General features: G+C 56.6%; 3 protein-coding genes across 3 annotated transcripts; all 3 read left to right on the forward strand.

Moving 5' to 3' along the window:
* Positions 1-1,757: 1,757 nt before the first annotated feature.
* On the forward strand, positions 1,758-3,884 carry LMXM_08_29_1530 (conserved hypothetical protein; the record flags this gene model as incomplete). Its single annotated transcript, XM_003872356.1, has 1 exon — positions 1,758-3,884. The coding sequence occupies one exon, from the start codon at positions 1,758-1,760 to the stop codon at positions 3,882-3,884; it is 2,127 nt and encodes a 708-aa protein (XP_003872405.1).
* Positions 3,885-4,915: 1,031 nt separating this feature from the next.
* LMXM_08_29_1520 (conserved hypothetical protein) lies at positions 4,916-6,862 on the forward strand (the record flags this gene model as incomplete). The annotated part of the gene is made up of 1 exon (XM_003872357.1): positions 4,916-6,862. The coding sequence occupies one exon, from the start codon at positions 4,916-4,918 to the stop codon at positions 6,860-6,862; it is 1,947 nt and encodes a 648-aa protein (XP_003872406.1).
* Positions 6,863-13,348: 6,486 nt separating this feature from the next.
* LMXM_08_29_1500 (conserved hypothetical protein) lies at positions 13,349-15,367 on the forward strand (the record flags this gene model as incomplete). Its single annotated transcript, XM_003872358.1, has 1 exon — positions 13,349-15,367. One exon carries the CDS (start codon positions 13,349-13,351, stop codon positions 15,365-15,367), a length of 2,019 nt encoding a protein of 672 aa, XP_003872407.1.
* Between the last annotated feature and the right edge of the window lie 2,058 nt (positions 15,368-17,425).

The following is a 17,425-nucleotide window of genomic DNA, read 5'->3' on the forward strand; positions in this document are numbered from 1 at the left end:
CTCAGCCGTTTGCCTCATCGTTCGCAACGTTGTGTTTCGTGTGTCCATGTCTGTGTGCTGCTGGTGCTGGTGGTGGCGGCGTCCAGTTTGGGCACACAGCAAAAACGGGAGAACAGAGGATGACCTACGCAAACGAGGAAGATGCGAACGAGCGAGCAGGCAAACGACAAACGGCAGCACGGAGCTCGGCAACCGCGCGTTGCACGTCCGCTGTTTTGATTTCTTTTTTCTGGCCCGATTCGCTCCTGCTCCCAAAATGACAGGGGGGTGGCGGGGGACTGGACACACCCCTCAGCGCGCGGCATCCCAGCGTCCCGTACCCACCCACACTCTGTGTGGCTGGGGAGGCTAAGTAAGCCCCCTCATCACTGCCAGATGCCGAACCGCTTCCGGTGGTGAAATGGTAAGGCGTCTACGACGAAGGGGGCGGGCAGATCAGGGCAATGCATCGCTGCAGATGTTAGCGGCCAGGTCCTGGGTGGCGTTGCGTCGGAGCGACCTGCGACAGTGATGTTTGCAGCACCCGTATATTGGGCGGAGCGTCAGCGTGACTTGAGCGTATTCCACCCAGCCCTCACTGCCTACTGGTGAAGGGACCCGGAGCCACCCCGAGGGGGATACACCGGGGGGCGGCTGTGAGGCGACCTGCGAGGCGGGTGGGCGGGCAGCGTTAGAGGCAGGGGGCCGTGCTTGGATGACTGACTCGGTGCATCGCCGTAACGCGTGCGTGTCCAGGGCCGCTTCGTACCAGGTGAATGGGGCCTCTGACGGACCGTCTAGCGTGCAGACAGCATGCTCTGTGTCGGAAAAGGGACACCTTGGAAGGCAAAACAAGAAATGCGGCTTGCTCTTCCCTCTGAAGGATGCAATGGTCTGTGCTCCGGTTTTCGGCGCTGATGATTCCTGCTCGCGTCGTTGGCTAGCGGGTTTCTTTGTGTGTGGGCGGGGCTGATCCGGTGATGAGGGATACAGAGTTGCAAGGAGACGGGAGAAGAGGAGAACAGCGGTTTGACGCGGCGGGTTGCACTGTGTAAGGGGACGAGTTAGTCCCTTGGCACATGCGTCGTCTGTCTCTCTTGCGCTCCAAGGCATGGATGGGATAACCCGCAGTGCAGGGTGATGGTGCTTCCTTGATGTTGGCGGACGGACTCCCTCGTGTCGTGTCTACGGAGGCAGGCTGCCCCCCCCCCCCCACACACACACCCACACACCCGAATTGTGAGAGGGGATCATAGATGTGAAAAGGCTTCCAAAGCGGACGGAAGTTTTCTGGCGAGAAAGGTGTCGGCTGTGCCAACTGTTTTTAGCCTCTTGCCGTTTCTCTTTACCGGGGACCTTTTTTGTCTATGCTGACGCCTCCCTTGTGGAAGCCTATATATGTCTCTGCGCCCCGCTGCACTCTCGCTCCTCGTTGCCCTCCCCGCGCTTCTCCCCCTTTTTCCACTCCTCCATCCCACAAAAAAGGGTGAGGAACAGCGAACTTCTCCCCCGTGACGAGGGTTGATCTGCGCCCTTTGCGGGAGACGTGCCTTGCGCTTCCTCCACGAAGACGACTGCGACACCCGACGTCCCGCCCCTTCCGCTCTGCGACTCACGCCGAGATAAGAGGAGGAGATTAGGTCGATTGGCGTATTGCAGCTGGCTGAGGTGGCAATCAGCGCCGTTGTCCACCTCTCTCCCTCTCCGTGGTGTATTCTCGTTCGTTCGGTATTCTTTTCTCGTAAAGGGCCCTTTCCTACTCCCTCCACCTTCCCCCAATGGCGGACCGGTGCGACGCCAGCCCGCTGCCCCTGCGCGCGCTGCTCAGGGCTCACGAGGTGGTTGCGGCAGGGCGTGTGGAAAACGTGCTGCAGATGCCGTCGCCCATCTACACGGCCATTTTCGTGGATGCGCATCACGCACTCATAGGAGCCGGCGGCGGTGGCCGGCGCTTCGGCATGCCGAATATTGCCCTACTGTTGCGGGTGCAGTCGCTGAGCAGCGCGTCGACGGCGGACCCCATCACGAAGGCACCCGCTACGCCTTCGGCGCCAGCAGCAGCCGCGTCGCCAGTGTGGAGCTTCGCAGCAGCGGTGGATCTCGGTCCAGACGACATTCCGTGGTGCACGTCATCTTTTCTTCCCTTTGAGGCGAGTGCGCAGGACGGGAAAGCACTCAACGGCGCGTCTACCGAACCAGCGGCACTGGACTGGTCCGATGCCCAGCGGCGCGTCCTTGACGGCATCGTCGGGTTTGTCGCGCTCAGCACCATGACGTCCCTCTTACTTCTCGGTGTTTTTCGCGGCCCCGAGCCATCGACCTCGCATGCCACGGAACCCTCTGCAGCCAGCGCACCCGCCAGCACTATCGGAGACGCGGAGTCGCGCCGCTACCTCCGCCAGCTGGCCCGCATCGAAGTGCCGAGTGACGCAAAGAACCCTGACAAGAAGCCCATCGCGCTAGTCCAAAACCTGGTCCTTGTCTCACACGATGACAATGGCGTGCTTGCGTTCGCTCTCATTGATCTCGTGCCGGACAGCTTTGAGGATGAAGACTTCGACGCGTACAGGGTCAGATACGCTGACCAGACTGGGAACGGTGCTTCTGGCGCGGCTCTGCAACGACGCGTTCCGCGCGTGCGAACTGAGGCCGCCCCTGTGGCTTCATGGCAGCTGCCTGCGCGTGTGAATGATTTGAGCGTGAACCGAGTGTGCATCGTGCAAGCCGACCTGAGCAACGGGGCATCGTCGTCGTCGCCGCGGCCCTGTAAGGCGCACCTGCAGGAGCATCTCGTTGCTGCCGCCTTATTGCTGAACAAGACGCTGGTGCTGAGCACTGTACGTCTGCGGCGCCGCTACACCCGCTCGCGTAGTCACAAGGCGTCTGCCGTTCAAGAAGAAGAAACCACCGCTGAAAAGATGCAGACAGAGGCCAAGTGGGGCACTGCGGCGGCTGCCACCATGAGTACCGTGTTGACCTTGACGGAGGATATGCTTCCGCTACCGTTCAAGCTGCTGACCTCCTCTCTTCGCCTGGTGCGTCTCTTCGGCTGGGGCGACATCGACGCCGCCCAGCAGGCCGATATGCGGCGTCGCCTCACGTGGCAGTCTCTGCAAGCAGGGGGTGCGCCGACGCACGGCCCGCTGTGCGGCATCATGGTGGCGGCCTACAACTCCGTGGGGAACGAGTCGTACGTAATTCACGGCGCGGTAGAGGTGACGCCACTAACGTCGTCTGTCCCATCCTCCTCTACATCGGATAGTATCGTGCCTCTGGGTTTGAAGGTGCAGTGGACGCGGAAAGACCCAGCCCCGGTGCTGAGTGACGCCATCACGTCGCTGGCTGTTTACACGGACGGGCCCCCGGGAGAGTATGACGCCCGGGTTTCAGCAAACCCTCTCGGCGCTGCTGTCCCCACGCACTGGATTGCTGGCACGGTCGAGGGTTGGGTAGCATCTCTGCGTCTGAGCCACGACCCCGCGCAGCGGCCTGTGTGGCAAACGGATCGAATTCGCCCTTCATCAAACAAGTCTGTGGCGCAGCGCTACCCCGCACTGCACAGGGAGCCTGTCTCATGCGTGGCCGTCTCCTCTGAGAACGACGTGGTGAGTGCTGACATTGCCCAAAATGTTGCGCTGACAACGCTGCCGTACGCCGTGCCGCGTGTACCTTCCTCGGCGACGACATCGCCATTGTCGAAAACACTGAGCCGCGATGTTGTTGTGCAGCCCCGCTCCGCATCTTCCTCCCCCCTGTTCCCTCCAGCAGGAGCGGTGAGTGGTGGGCTTTTGGGAATCCTTACGGACAATCTCACCAACGCTCTGCCGTCGCTGCGTGTTACCTGGTACCTGCTCATTCCGCTAGTTCTGCTGTTCACCGGCATGATCGTTAGCAGGAGACCGTGAGCTGTATGCATGCACTTGTCCGCCCTTTGTGACCTATGTGCGGCTTTTTGTGTGTTTCTTTTTCAGGTACGCGTGCACCTGTGTGCGACTCGCTGTGGTGCTCCATTCACGAGGGTCGTCAAGCAGACGAAGACAGACAAATCCGAGCGAACAAAAGAAGAGGCGGCTCAGCCATCCCGTGACGTCAAGAAGTAACCCTATCCTGGAAGCAGCGCTAACGCGACGTGGTAGATGGATGAGAAGGTGAGGGAGGCACATACATGTGCGAGGTGTGCCTGCCGCCGTCCTCTGTCTTTAACGCCCTGCCTCCAAGCCCATGGTACGCGAGCTATGCAAGCGTCCCTCTCCCCTTCACTCCCGCACCCTCCTCCCACGCCGCCTTTGCTCCTCTCGGCCTTCTTCCCTGACCGCTTATGTGGACTCTCTCTCTCTCGTCGTCCTCCTCCACATTCTTCACCCGCACCACCCAACGGATGCCGTCATGTGCGTGTCTCTCTCACGCAATCAATGTGCCACCCCCCTCTCTCTCTCCCTCCTTGATACGCGCATATGTGGGGGCGTCTTGGACCCACTCTCACCTCCACTCTACCACACGTGTGTGCTCACGACACCAACGCGGTGCCACATCTGTCTGCGCTCCTTCTTCCTCTCCTTCTCACCTTGTCTTCTCCGTCTGCCCCGACTGACGTCTGCACATCCACATGCGCGCATGTTGTCCATAGCCTTCGAAGCTCCTCCCGATCTTGGCTCTCTTTCTTTCTTGGTGTGTGCGTGGTGTGTGTGTTTAAACACTCTCGTTTTCTTTTTTTTTGGTGCTCCCCTCTCCCGAACTCGCCTGCCGTCGCTACGCATCCGATACTTATCACCATTCCATACGCACTCCTACCCTCTCTCTTCCTACCGACCCTCGTCATTTCTGAGAAAACTACACAGCGACGTAGAACTCTCCCCCCTCTCTCCAGCCCTAGCCCTAGCCCAGGTGTGCCTTGCACACACACCTTCCTCCCCTCGGTGATTGAAGCGTGAAGAAAATGGTGTCTCCAGCAGACTACCGGATCAATGAGATCTCTCGCTTTCTCATCCTCGTTGGGGGCGTCTGCGCCAGCACATGCATGTCCACCTTCTACGGTTTCAACATTATCAGCAAAAACCTTGCGGATATGTTCAACCTGACCGGCGCGGATCTGACCACGATTACCACGATAGGTATCGTGATCGGCTTCCTCACGTTTCCGCTTGGTATGCTGCTTGATCACATGGGCCCCATGTGGGTGTGCATGTGCGCCTGTACGCTCAACGCTCTCGGTGCACTTCTTTACGCCCTCGCCTTCAACGGCAACGTCAAGGGTAGCGTTCCCACGCTCTCCGTCTTCTGCGCCATCATGAACCTCGGCTGCTCCTCCTTCGATACGGGCTCCCTGATGGCCGTGCTTGGCAGCTTTCCGCTGACGAAGGGCCCTGTTGTGGCCATCATGAAGACCTTCACTGGCCTCGGTGCGTCCATCCTGGCCCTCATCAACTACAGCTTCTTTCGAAAAAGTGATGCGCACTACATGTTCTTCATGTCAGCGCTTATCGTCTGCGTAGGCACCGTGGCAGTCGTCTTTATCCGCTTTCCTCCCTACCACATCCTTGATCGCGAGAAAAACCGCGTGCCGGAGAAGATGCAGGTGCGCCGCCGCCTGACGGAGCGCGCCTACCTGACGCAGTACCCACCGATGACTCGCTTCTACCTTGGTTTTGGCATCATTATTGCGCTTGTCATCTACCTGACAGTGCAGTCCTTCTGTATAGCCTACGCAGACCCGAGCGACTCGGCGCGCATGGGCAACACGGTCGTGATCATAGTGCTTGTCTTATGCCTGGGCCTCATGGCGGCCCCGCTCCCGTTTCTGGGCGGGATGGAGAAGGAACCGAGCAAAGACCTCCCCGACTACCCGGAGGACGAGGTGATGAGCTTCGAGAACGAGGATGAGAAGCGTGTGCTGAAGGCCACCGTTGAAGAAATGGCCGAGGATAAGAACGCGCTTGGTGAGCTGTACCTGAAGGACGACCGCTATGAGGTGAACAAGAACGGAAAGAAAGCGCCGGACTTCTCTGATGAGGCACTGGCGCACCGGCAAGTCGACTCAGAGGATGTAGTGATGCTGGAGGACGAGAACAAGGCGCGCATGATGATTTCCGACCAGGATCCGCAGTATCAGACAACCTTCTGGCAGAGCGTCCAGCGCCCCGACATCTGGCTGTGTTGGTGGAACACGATGGCGACCTGGGGCTGCGGCATGGTCATGGCCTTCAATTCCGCCCAGATTTACCAGTCACTATCGAATAACAAATACGAGAGGAAGACGAACACGATGTACTCTGCCATCATCAGCGTGGCGAGTGCGCTGGGGCGTCTGTCCATGGGTATCCTCGAGTTCATGGTAAACCGCCAGCCCTCCGAGACGCGCCCGGTCATCACCATCGTGTATCCGGTGTCCTCCATCTGCATGGTGGTCGGCCTCATCTTCTTGCTGGCCCTCCCACTAGAGTCGAAGGCCATCGTTATCGGGTTCTTCTTTGATTCCTTCGGCAACGGCTTCAGCTGGGCCTGCACGGCGCTGACGGTGCGCACGCTGTTCGCCAAGGACATCGGCAAGCACTACAACTTCATGTACGTCGGCGCCTTCATTGCTGTCATTGCTCTGAATCGCTTTGGCTACGGCGAGAGCTACGATCGTCAGGCAAAGGCGAACCGCGATGCCGACTTGGCTGCGGGCAGGACCCCCATCTACCCCGTCTGCGCCGGCAAGCCGTGCATCGCCAACGGCATGATTATCTTGTTGTGCGTGAACGCAACGGCGATCGTCGGTAGCACATGGCTCCACCTGCGCTACCGCAGGTTCGTTCTCAAGCACCGCGCTGAGAATGCGGCGGCACGTGCGGAGAAGTGCAGCCAGATCGCTGAGCCGATTCGCGCCGACGACCTTCAGTAAGCGACTGCCATACTCGAAGCGTTTGAAAGGAGGAGGCCACCCGAATGCCCCTGTGATTCAGGTCGGCGCCTACCTCGCTCTCCCGCACATCGCATCCCTCAGGTGGATATGGCTTTCTCCAGCTGCGCAAAAGAGTGCAGCTAAGGGTAACGCTCTTTATCTTCCGTCGCAGCCAGCACTCGGATCACGAGAGTCACCGTAAACTTGCATTCAGGACCGCTGCAGCTACTCCGTCTAATGAAGCCAAGCACGCCTCCCTTCCCCGCCACACACACACACATACACACACACACACACCTATCTCTGCCGCATGCCGAACCGGTTGCGGTGATGAAAGGTTCAAGCACCTGCAGAGACGCTGAGCATGTCTGTACCATCCATATGATATGCAGAGTGTCAGCGTGACTTGAGCGTATTCCACCCGGCCCTCACTGCCTACTGGTGAAGGGACCCGGAGCCACCCCGAGGGGGATACACCGGGGGGCGGCTGTGAGGCGACCTGCGAGGCGGGTGGGCGGGCAGCGTTAGAGGCAGGGGGCCGTGCTTGGATGACTGACTCGGTGCATCGCCGTAACGCGTGCGTGTTCAGGGCCGCTTCGTACGAGGCGAATGGGGCCTCTGACGGACCGTCTAGCGTGCAGACAGCATGCTGTGTGCCGGATAGTGGACATGGTGAAGAGGAAAAAGAACGTGCTGAGCAGCCCCTCCGTTTGATCGCTGTTTTCGGTTTTTGGAGATGGCGGTATCTGCGGCAGTTTTTTTTCGCTCTTTTTTCCCTGTGCCCATTTCTGTCTCCGGCTGCAGCAGAAGACAGAAGAAGAAGCGGATCCGGGGAGAGAGGGGGGGCATCCCCCCCTTCCCATCCACCTGTAGCGGCACGCAGGATGTCTTGCGTTCCCGGTGCTTGTGTCGAGTTTTCCTCAAGGATTTTTTGTTTTTTTGTTTGAGGTGACGACGGGATAACTCTCCCTCCCTCCCTCTCTCGCTCCCTCGCTCGTTTCTTTTTTTTCTTCGTCCTCTTTAACGGATTCGTCTTTGTTCGAACTTTTTTTTGTTGTCCTTTTCATCGTTTCCGTTTTCTTTTTTATTTCTGATCGCGTGTCGTTGTCGGAAAGACGCCATCCTTCTTTCTATCCTGCATACACGAGGAAAATAAAACACACACACACACACCGACACACAGATTTAAAAAATGTTAGCTCGAAAGACATTCCCATACATCGACACCTCAGCTTCCCACGTACCCAAGAAGCGGAACGTGGAGGAGTAAGAGCACCATCGATGGATCGTGCATGTACAGATGCGATTCAGGAGTGCTTTGTGTTTGTTTCCCCCCCCTCCTCCCCCTCCCCCTCGCGCGTGCCTTTCTCATGATTATAATGTTTTGTTTTCGTCTGCGCTCTCCCTATCTCTGTGACATCTCTTCTTAAATGTATTTGTATGTGTGTATATATATTCGTATGGGAGCGTTTCTTTTGGTTCTCCATGATCCTCCGACTCTTCTCTTGTGTTGTGGACCCCCTCCCCTCTCTCCACACCCTCCTCTCTCTTCTCACGCCCTCTTCTTGGTTCTCTCTGTATGCTCGCTATACAGCCGGCTGGATGTCTGCGTTCCCCCTCCCTTGTTTCGTAGTGCTCACCGCTCTTGTGTGTATATATATATATTTCGTCTTATGGACGCCTTGAATCTTTCCTTCGCTTTCTCTCTCTGCCCACTGTGATGAGACTCGGTCACGCATGCGTGTGAGAGTAGGGGAGGGCGGGGAAAGGGAGGAGGCACATGCGCCTCTTCACGACCTGCTCGAAGAGTCGCGCGCCCACGGCGACGCACATCGAAGGTGGAGGAGGAGATGTGAGGTGAACTGGAAACGACAAGCATGCTGTACGCAGGACGAAAAAAAACAGGAAAGGGAAAGACGAAGAAAAAAGGAAGACTCTCTTTGGTTTCTGGCTTGTCACGATAATGAGTGGGCGCGTGCTTGCGCATGTGTATGCTTGCTGCCACTCACACGTTGTGTCTCGTGGCTGCCAGTGCAAGAAGCATTGGACAACCTATCTCGTAGGAATATACTTTTTTTTGATTTGCCGCGACGACTTACGTTCCATTGTGACGGCGTGTATACATATTGTTTGACTACAACGACTCATGAGGTAACGCCTCCTTCTTTGTCCCCACCCCCTTTCCTCACTGCCGGACACTTGAACTCATGAACGGAAAGAAAAAAAAATATGGCGATGGTGTCGATCCCGAAGAGAAGAATATATGCGACGTTTTAGACTGTATTCATGGGGTCGTTCTGGACACCAGGCTCGAAGGATTCTCAGCGCGCCCATTCGTTTTCCCTCTTACCCTAGCCTCAACATTTTCGGACCTGCTCTGTTCTCACTTCCGGTGGTGCACGTGTACATGTGGTTTGCGTTTGTTTCTTTGTGCTGCTGCGTTGCACCTTCGCGTAGTCCGATTTTCTTTCCCTGTTTTCTTTTACACTCCCTTCTCCCTCTTTGCTTGCTCAAAGAGTGCCTGCCTGCCCACGTGCGTGCGTGCGTGCGTGAGAGAGAGTTTGCTAATCCGTTTCGGCTGTTGTTTGTTTTCTTGTTCTTTCTTCTGTTCTACCTTCGACTTTCTTTTTTTAAATTATTATTATTTCTTTGCCGAGTGTTGTACATTCCATCGATTTTTTTTGTTTTTTCTTCCGCCTTCAAAGGCCTCGATTTATTCCCCCCCACCTCCCTTCCCATCATTGCTTCTCTCTCTCCCCTTTTCTCGCCTGCGGTTGTCCAGGTGTGGCAAAGTAAACGGCCTCTGCTGGATATGCACAAAAAAAGGACGGAAAGGAGAAGAGCTTTGCCTTCTTACGCCTGCGGCATCTCGCGCACGCGAAGCCCTTCCTCTTTCCATGTCTGTGTCTCTCCCCCTTCCCTTTCTGTCGCCGTTTCTTGTCTCTCGTGTAGTGACGTACTCGTCTTCACCGCTTGCGGTGAGCTTGATGGACGTCGTTGTTTTCTCGCTCAGGGAGAACTCGGATGAGGGCTGTAGGAATGGGACCGCTATCGAAACTGCAGGAGGGAGAGAGGATGAGCGGGCTGTATTTGGCTGGATGCGTGTTTTCCACGTTTTTTTTGGTGGCTGTATGTCGTGAAGATGAGGGGAGGGGGACGTGTATGTACGTGCGTGCCGTAGCTGTGTCTCGCTGGCGCTCCCTGTTGAAGAAGAGAGTGTTACCGAGAAACGGCAGGGGAGTCAGGTGCAGCGAAAGAGACGTGAACAGCCAAGTTGACCTCCCTCTCCTGCCTTGAGTAGCACCTCCGTATTTGCCCGCCTCATGTTAGTGCGGTCGTTATTAGGTATGGTGGCGGAACATGCTTTGTCACAATGCTGTATCCTCACCCCCCCGCATGTACATGCACATACAACACCTCTCGGCCTCCAGCGCCACCTTTTTTTGTTCGTCGTTGCTCTCTTTCTCGATTGTGTGTTGGTGCGAGTGTGGTGGTGTGCTCCTGTTCGCCTCTTTTATGGGGCGCACTGTCACACGCCAGCCCCTCTCTCTAGCGTTTATACGTTTTTCTTTGTTTTTTTTTACCACCCGTCTTCCTACTGCCATACGTCAGCGAGATGTCAGGCACACGTCGGGCGAAGGTGCTGTGCAAAACGTCTCCTCAGCTCGAAGAAAAAAAAGATATTTTTTTTCAGGACTCAGGAAGCGAACGAGAAAACAAAAAATATGCATTCACGCGCATCCTGTCCCTGCGGGCGCGTGCTCATGGATGTGCGCAGAACGTCGCTTGCCTTTTTTGGCGGTTACCAAGATATGCCGTGTAGGCGTGGTCGGACAGTGAGTACAACTCTCAAGTGCAATGCTAGCCGTGCCCCGTGTACGCGCGTGTGTGCGTGCTAGCGCTGACGCTGTCTCTTCGAGTGCTGTGTGGGCCCTGCGAGGTTTCTGTCCGTACTTGGAGGATGCGCGCGCGTTTCTCACCTCTGTTCACGCGAGGATCCATCTTGCCTCTCTCTCTCCCTCTTTCTCTCCGTTCTACCCCTCAACACAAACACACATACACATATGCATGCGTGCCCTCTCACCCTTTCGACTCCTCCACTTTTTTGTTGTTTCACGCACGTCCACCGGAGCATGCTTGTTTTCATGTGTAGAGGGCTACACGGGCTGTAGTCTCGGTGCGCACGGCTGTGCAACACACTCGCTTGAGTGCTGAGGACGAATGGCTCTATTCTGGTATCGCATCCCCCCGCTCGTGTGTGCGATACATTGAAGGGGTCAGAGATTGTATCGGGCCTGTCGGTGAGTCCATGTTGGTTCACATGCGTATGCGTTGGCGAGGGAGGCGATGAGCGCGCGAGTGTTGGCGCAACTTGAAGGTTGCTGCCCCCCCTCCCGCTGTGGGGGCTTTTGACGAAAAAGAGCGAAACAGGACGAGATGGAAGGTGACAGCGGGGAGACCCACATGTATGCCTGTAGTGCGGGTATTGTTGCCGCGAGTCGAGACGCATCGATGAGGTCCGCAGAAGAGCGTTGCTGCCGTTGCCTTCGTGCTGAAGTTGCCTTGACTGTGTGCGGAGTGAGTGGGTTGGCGTATGCTGTGCATGCTCTTCCGCCAGAACGCCTTTCTGACTCTCTAACTTCACAAAGGACAAAGAACTGGAGTGCGGCGAAGAAAGCGGTGGAAGCAAGAGAGACGTGGGAGACGGTATGCGTGTAAAGTGATTGGTGGTGGGAGGGAAGGTGGAGGACAACGTGCTCGCACCCAGCGCTGCTGGTTCGCCTTCCTTCTCTCACCAACCGCCTTTCGCTCCACTCTGCCGCCTCTTCTGGCATCTTGCCCTCTCAAGCACCTACTCGCTCTCTCTGTTGCTTCCCTTCACCTCTTCGATGGGGCCTTCAGTGTCATAGCCTTTGGAGATACTTCTTCGGCAGGTTATGCATCTGCTGGGCCTGTGCGAGACTCTTTATGTGGAATGTGTGCGGCTGCAAAGCGAGGATGTTTGAGGAGCCGTCTTCCCTTTGCTACTATGGGGACGCCTTGCTCCATAGGAACTTCGCGAGAAGCGACGGCTAGAAAGTCCGCGCACACGCGGAGGCGCTATCGAAGATGCGTGTGCGAAGAGGGATGGCTCGCGTAATTTAGCGTGCTCACCTTCTGTCTGTCTCTCTTCCTCTCCTACCCTTGTGCGTTGGCGTCCGCGTATACGCACGCGCTGCCCCTATCTCTCTGTCCATCAACCCAAGCAGATTCAGCTCGTCGGCTGTCGAAGCTAGGTGTCGAAGGAGAGGGTGAGGGAGGGAACAGGCCGCAAGGAAACGGCAGCGAGTAAGAGCAACAGAAATGTGGTCTGCGTGAAACTAGTGTGTGAGGACCTCCTCGCGTCTCTTTTTTTTGGCCGCCACATCGTGATTCTCGTCTTACACACCGCTGCTGTCAGCACCTTACCCTTTATCTTTCATCGCCGGCAGTCGTGCCTCTCAGCTGCGCGAAGACCCAGCGATACGGTGCAGAACAGAAAGGGAAGACACACAGCTGAGCAACCGCAGATTTCATTGTGACGCTCTCCTCTGTAAAGGGTGGCCCGTCAGGTGACGATGGGGGGTTATGGCGCGTATCTCTTGCCCCATCACTCCCTCACTCGACTTCTCGTCGCCAAGCGTGTCGCCGAATGTGGTAGTCTCATGACTACCCCAATGGCTACACCGTGCCGTGCGACACACCCGATTTGTGTTATGCGACCAGGCTAGAATGATATCTGCTCTCCCCCTTTGCGCGCGATGCTACTACCTGTCCACCGCTCCTCCTGCGCTTCTTTCTCCTCCTCTCCGGTTGCCTCTTTCGACACGCACGGGAATCGCGCCGTCCTTTGGCAGCTGGCTCCTCTCTACACTTCCCTTTGTGCTCAACGTACGCGCGACCGGAACGCCCGTTGCCTCCCCCCAGACTCCTTTTCTGCCCTCTCTTCTCTCTTGCGTATCACTTAGTTGCCTGTAAAAGTTTCGAGGAAGTGCGCCTTCCCTGAATCAGCCGTGTCGCGCATCCCACTCTCTTGAGCACGATAGTTGTGTGTTGGGTGAAGGAATCGGATGTGAAACCCCTGGCCTCTTTCCCCCTCTTCCCTATTCCCCCTTTGCCCCTCTCCGACGACACCATCTCTCGTCCCGCCTAATCACTCACGCGTCGCTGTAGCCCCTCCCTTCCCCTCCCCGTCCCCCTCCTTAATTCACCGCACCGCTCTCCATTCCTGCGCCATCCCGGCGTTTTTGTGTGTGTGTGTGTTTGTGTTTCACTCCTCCCTACCGGGTCACGTCCCGTCCCTCCCCTGCCCTCCCCTCCCCCTCCACCGATCTCTTCTCGTTTCCCGTTGTTTCTTCGCGAAGGAAAGGAACCGCTTCCCCACGGCATCACCTCTCTTATACGCACATACACACTAATATATATATATATAACGAAACCGCCACACACAAAAAAACGCAGCGCATCATGAAGCTCGTTGTCGATGAGCTCTACCGGTCACGGATGCTGATGGCCGGGGTGTATTTGGGTCTTGCCATCAGCTCCACGTCTGGTTTCAGCATCTTCACGGAGCACCTGCGCAACAAGTACAACTTCAATCAGGCGGACATCACAACGATCAGCACCGTGGGCAACTGTTGCGGCTATCTTGTCTTCTTCGCCGGCATCTTGTTCGACTTTGCTGGGCCGAAGGTGCTGTTTCCGATTGCCGGGTTTTTGGGCTTTCTCGGGTACCTTCTCTTTGGGCTTGCTTTCGACAATATCATCACGAGCAAGAGCAAGGAAACGGCCCTCATTCAGTTTTGCATCTTCAATGCCATCTTGTACTTTGGATGCCCAGCCATGGACGTGGCAACGTTGATGCCGCTCATGGTCAACTTTCCGCTGGAGCGCGGGTACATGGTGATTATCCAGAAGACCTTCTCTGGCCTTGGCACATCGGTGCTCATGGCGTACTTCAACGGCTGGTTCCTTAACCTGGACGCGAAGCATGCAAGCAACTACTCGGGCTACGCCTACTTTGTCGGCGCACAGATTTTTTTCTGCTCCATGCTGGGGTTCTACTTTATTGACCTCGCCCCGTACACGCCGTGCCAGTTTCGGCGGAACCGCCTCACCGAAGAGCAGGCCGCTGAGAGGAAGGCCACGCTGGCTGTCTACAACAAACAGCACGCCTCCTCCCGGCGTCTGTACATTGGTTGCTTCATGGTTGGTGTCAACCTCATCTTTCTCGCCGTCAGCTCGATCGTGACGGGTTACGTGCCCACCAAGAAGAGCGGCTTCGTCGCCATCTCTGTGATAGCGGTGACTCTGCTAGCGCTCTTCTCCCTCATGGGGCTACCTATCCAGTTCCTTGGGCGCTACCCTGTCATCAAGAAGCGTCACCCCCACTTCCCCAGCCTTGGCTACTCGGACGACGTGCCGGAGGAGGCGGAGGCGGTCCGCGAGAGCAAGTTTACGGACATCGATGGAATGGAGGCCGCGGCTGATACCGGCGACGCTGCGTGGCAGCGGAACAGCGTCAGCAGGGAGCCGACGACCGTGCGAAACTCAACTGACGGGCAGCGTGTCGGCGGCGTAGGCAGCGCGAACGTGGCTGGCGTTGATGCGATGGGGGCGAAAGGAAGTGATGAGATTGCCTGTGGGGTGCAAACCTACGAGGAGGACGAGGCGGCAAGTCCGCTGAAGTCGGATACTGTAGAGGAGGAAGAGGGAGCCGCCCCTGCGCCGCAGACGAACCTCGCCGGTGACCCACAATACAAGCAATCGTTCTGGCGTAACCTCCTCACGATCGATCTGTGGCTCTTCTGGGTTAGCTTCTTCGGCATGTGGGGAACCGGCACCGTGATGCAGATGAACGCAGCGCAGATCTACCGCAGTAAGAACTTGGGCGTGTACGACCAGTCCCGCCTCTCTCTCTATGTCGCCCTCATCGGCGTCGGCAGCGCTATTGGCGGTATCGTGAGCGGCAGTCTGGACATTTGGCTCATTCGGCGCAAGGCGACCTCCACGAACGAGATCTTGACGACCACCTTTCTTCCAGTTGGTGCGGTGCTGCTGCTCGCCTCCTACCTCCTCTTCGCGGTGATCCCATCGGAGGGTCTTGTCTTGCCCTTCCTCCTTGGCTCCATCGGCACCGGTATGGGTTGGGGCCTTGGTGCTCTAAGCGTGCGCATCGTCTACGCGAACGACATTGGCAAGCACTACAACTTCATGTTCTCCTCCGGCTTTGTCAGCACCATCGCCTTAAACCGCTTCATGTTCGGCGGCATGTTCGACAAGGAGGCCAGCCGCCTTGGCACAGCCCCCAACTGCAACCAGCCGTCCTGTGTGCGGAATCAGATGCTTATCCTTATGGCAGTGAACGCCATCTCCACGATAGCGGCCGTCTTGGTGCACCTCCGCTTCCGTCGCTTCGTGCGCCAGGAGCGGGCGAAGCAGGCCGAGGCGGCGCTGGCGCTGGAGGAGAAGAGCAAGAGCGACTGACCACCGGTGTACGGGGTGAGCACCTAGCAAGCGCATCAGCTGGGAGGGGTGGGGCACGCGCACGTGTGCGCACTCTGCAGTGATGGAGGGTGTAGCCAGACAGAAAAAAGAAAACTGTGACTTGCGTGCAATCGTGCAGAAGAAGGCTGACGCCTTCCTTCTCATCTGCTCAGGGTTAATCGCCAGGATCGCCGTTTTCGAGTGCCGCTCTTCGCCTCCGCGGTGTCTCCTCCCCTTCGCCTTTTTCATGCCGTCGGTCTTTTTTTGCTTCCTAAGCCAAGAGCTTCCACAGCGAGAGACCTGCCAAGGTGATTCCCCCCCTTTTCCTCCCTCCCGCCGTAAGAAGAAAAAATCTGATATACAGCATGCGTCGCGTCATGGTGCGCTATGCTGCATTGGAGAGCAAACAACAACAAAAAAACGCAACACCCCCCTCCAAACGAACACAGAGTAAAAAAGCTAGGAAAGCAAAAAAAGAGGGGAGTGGTGGCAAGAGAGCGCGTAGGATCTCTCCCTCCCTCCCCGACGTCGCTGCTGCTATTGCATTCTCCGAGGCGTGCGTGCGCACTCGCGTGAGTGTGCGGGTCTCCTGTAGGGAGGAGGAGGATGAGAGCACACACAACACATTGCTGTTTTCTTATGAACCTCTTGTATGTGTGTCTGTGTGTTCGAGTGCGTATATTTTGACCAGCCTTCGAGTATCCCTCTCTCTCTTTCCTTTTTTTTCGTCCTCCCATTTCCTCGAATGCATGTCGATTATTTTTTTTCGTTCTCGTTTTTTTTTAACGCAGAGCATGACTCTTTTTTATTTTATTTTTGTATGTTCACTTATGCTTGTCTCGCTTCTCTCGATGCGTGGTTCTCTGTGTATGTTGGAGTGCCGTCCTCTCGCTTCGTCCCCCCATTGCATTCTGCTTGGGGCTCGCTGCCTTCGTTCTCCACGTGCCTAACAGACGCACGCACATCACAGCCACCCCCCCCATCCGAAGAAGCCGCGATATGTGCTTTTTCTTTCTCTTCGCTTCACGTGGTTCCTCTTTGCTTCCTCGGCCGCTGTGCGTCTGTGCGTCGCTTGTCTTTCACCTCAGTTCTGTTCTTTTTCGCTCCCTCATCCACCAGCGAAGACGCGCTGCGTTTTTCCTTTTTTTTCGGTGGAGAGAGAGAGAAGGGCCTCCCGTCCTCTCGCCCGCTTTTTGCCCCAGCGCTTCGGAAAACGCATCGGAACGTGCGTTTTTTTTTGTTCTTTGATGTATTGGCACGCGTGCGTGCGTGGAGTGCTTGTCAGCGTTTCTTTTTCGTTTTTGTGTGTGTGGGTGGGTGGAGGGGGGGATCTGTGCTTTCACAACCCCACTGACCGCCGTACACCACTTGACCTGGCGAAAGGAATGAGAGAAAAGAATGGCGAGCCCACGGAGCGTTGCGTAAAAGTGGGTCGTGTGCCAGTCGGAACTAGAAGGGAAGAAGCGCACCCGTACGTACATCGTGGGAGGCGTTTATTACAGCTCACTGTTCCAGGGCGTGGTCTTGAGTGCTGCCTTTCCCTTTCGTGGTGTGCAAGCCGGTTTTACCGCATATGATGCTCTCGTGGCGCAGTCGGCAAAACTGCAGCAGCCGGCGAAATGGTGGAGGAGGGGATGCAAGGGTTCGAGATCTTCTGACTAGGTAAACAAGCGAGACTCCAGTTTTTCAGTCGCCTATTAGGTGTCTGCTGCTTGGATAAGGATGCTCATGTAGCGTGGTAATGAAAAGACTTTACAGATGACGAGAAAGCATGCGCGAAGGTATACGTGTGTGTTTGTGTGTATGCTCATCAGTGGGGGGCAAGTGAGCGCACTGTTGACACGACGCAGCACTTGTCGGGGTCGTTGAAGGGTGATAAATTCCATGCACGTGCATTGCAAGCAACGAAGAACAACGAAGTACAATTCATGCGCGGCCGACCAGCGCCTTCGCGAGTCGCATGGAGAGAAACGGAAGCGTGCGCAACCCGCAGTCCTCCATTCCATGTTCTATGGGGTTTGGCAATCGGTGTAAACAGCGGGGAGGAGGAGGAGGAGG

The sequence above is a fragment of the Leishmania mexicana genome, chromosome 8 (assembly GCF_000234665.1).
Source record: "Leishmania mexicana MHOM/GT/2001/U1103 complete genome, chromosome 8".
NCBI classification, from domain to species: domain Eukaryota; phylum Euglenozoa; class Kinetoplastea; order Trypanosomatida; family Trypanosomatidae; genus Leishmania; species Leishmania mexicana.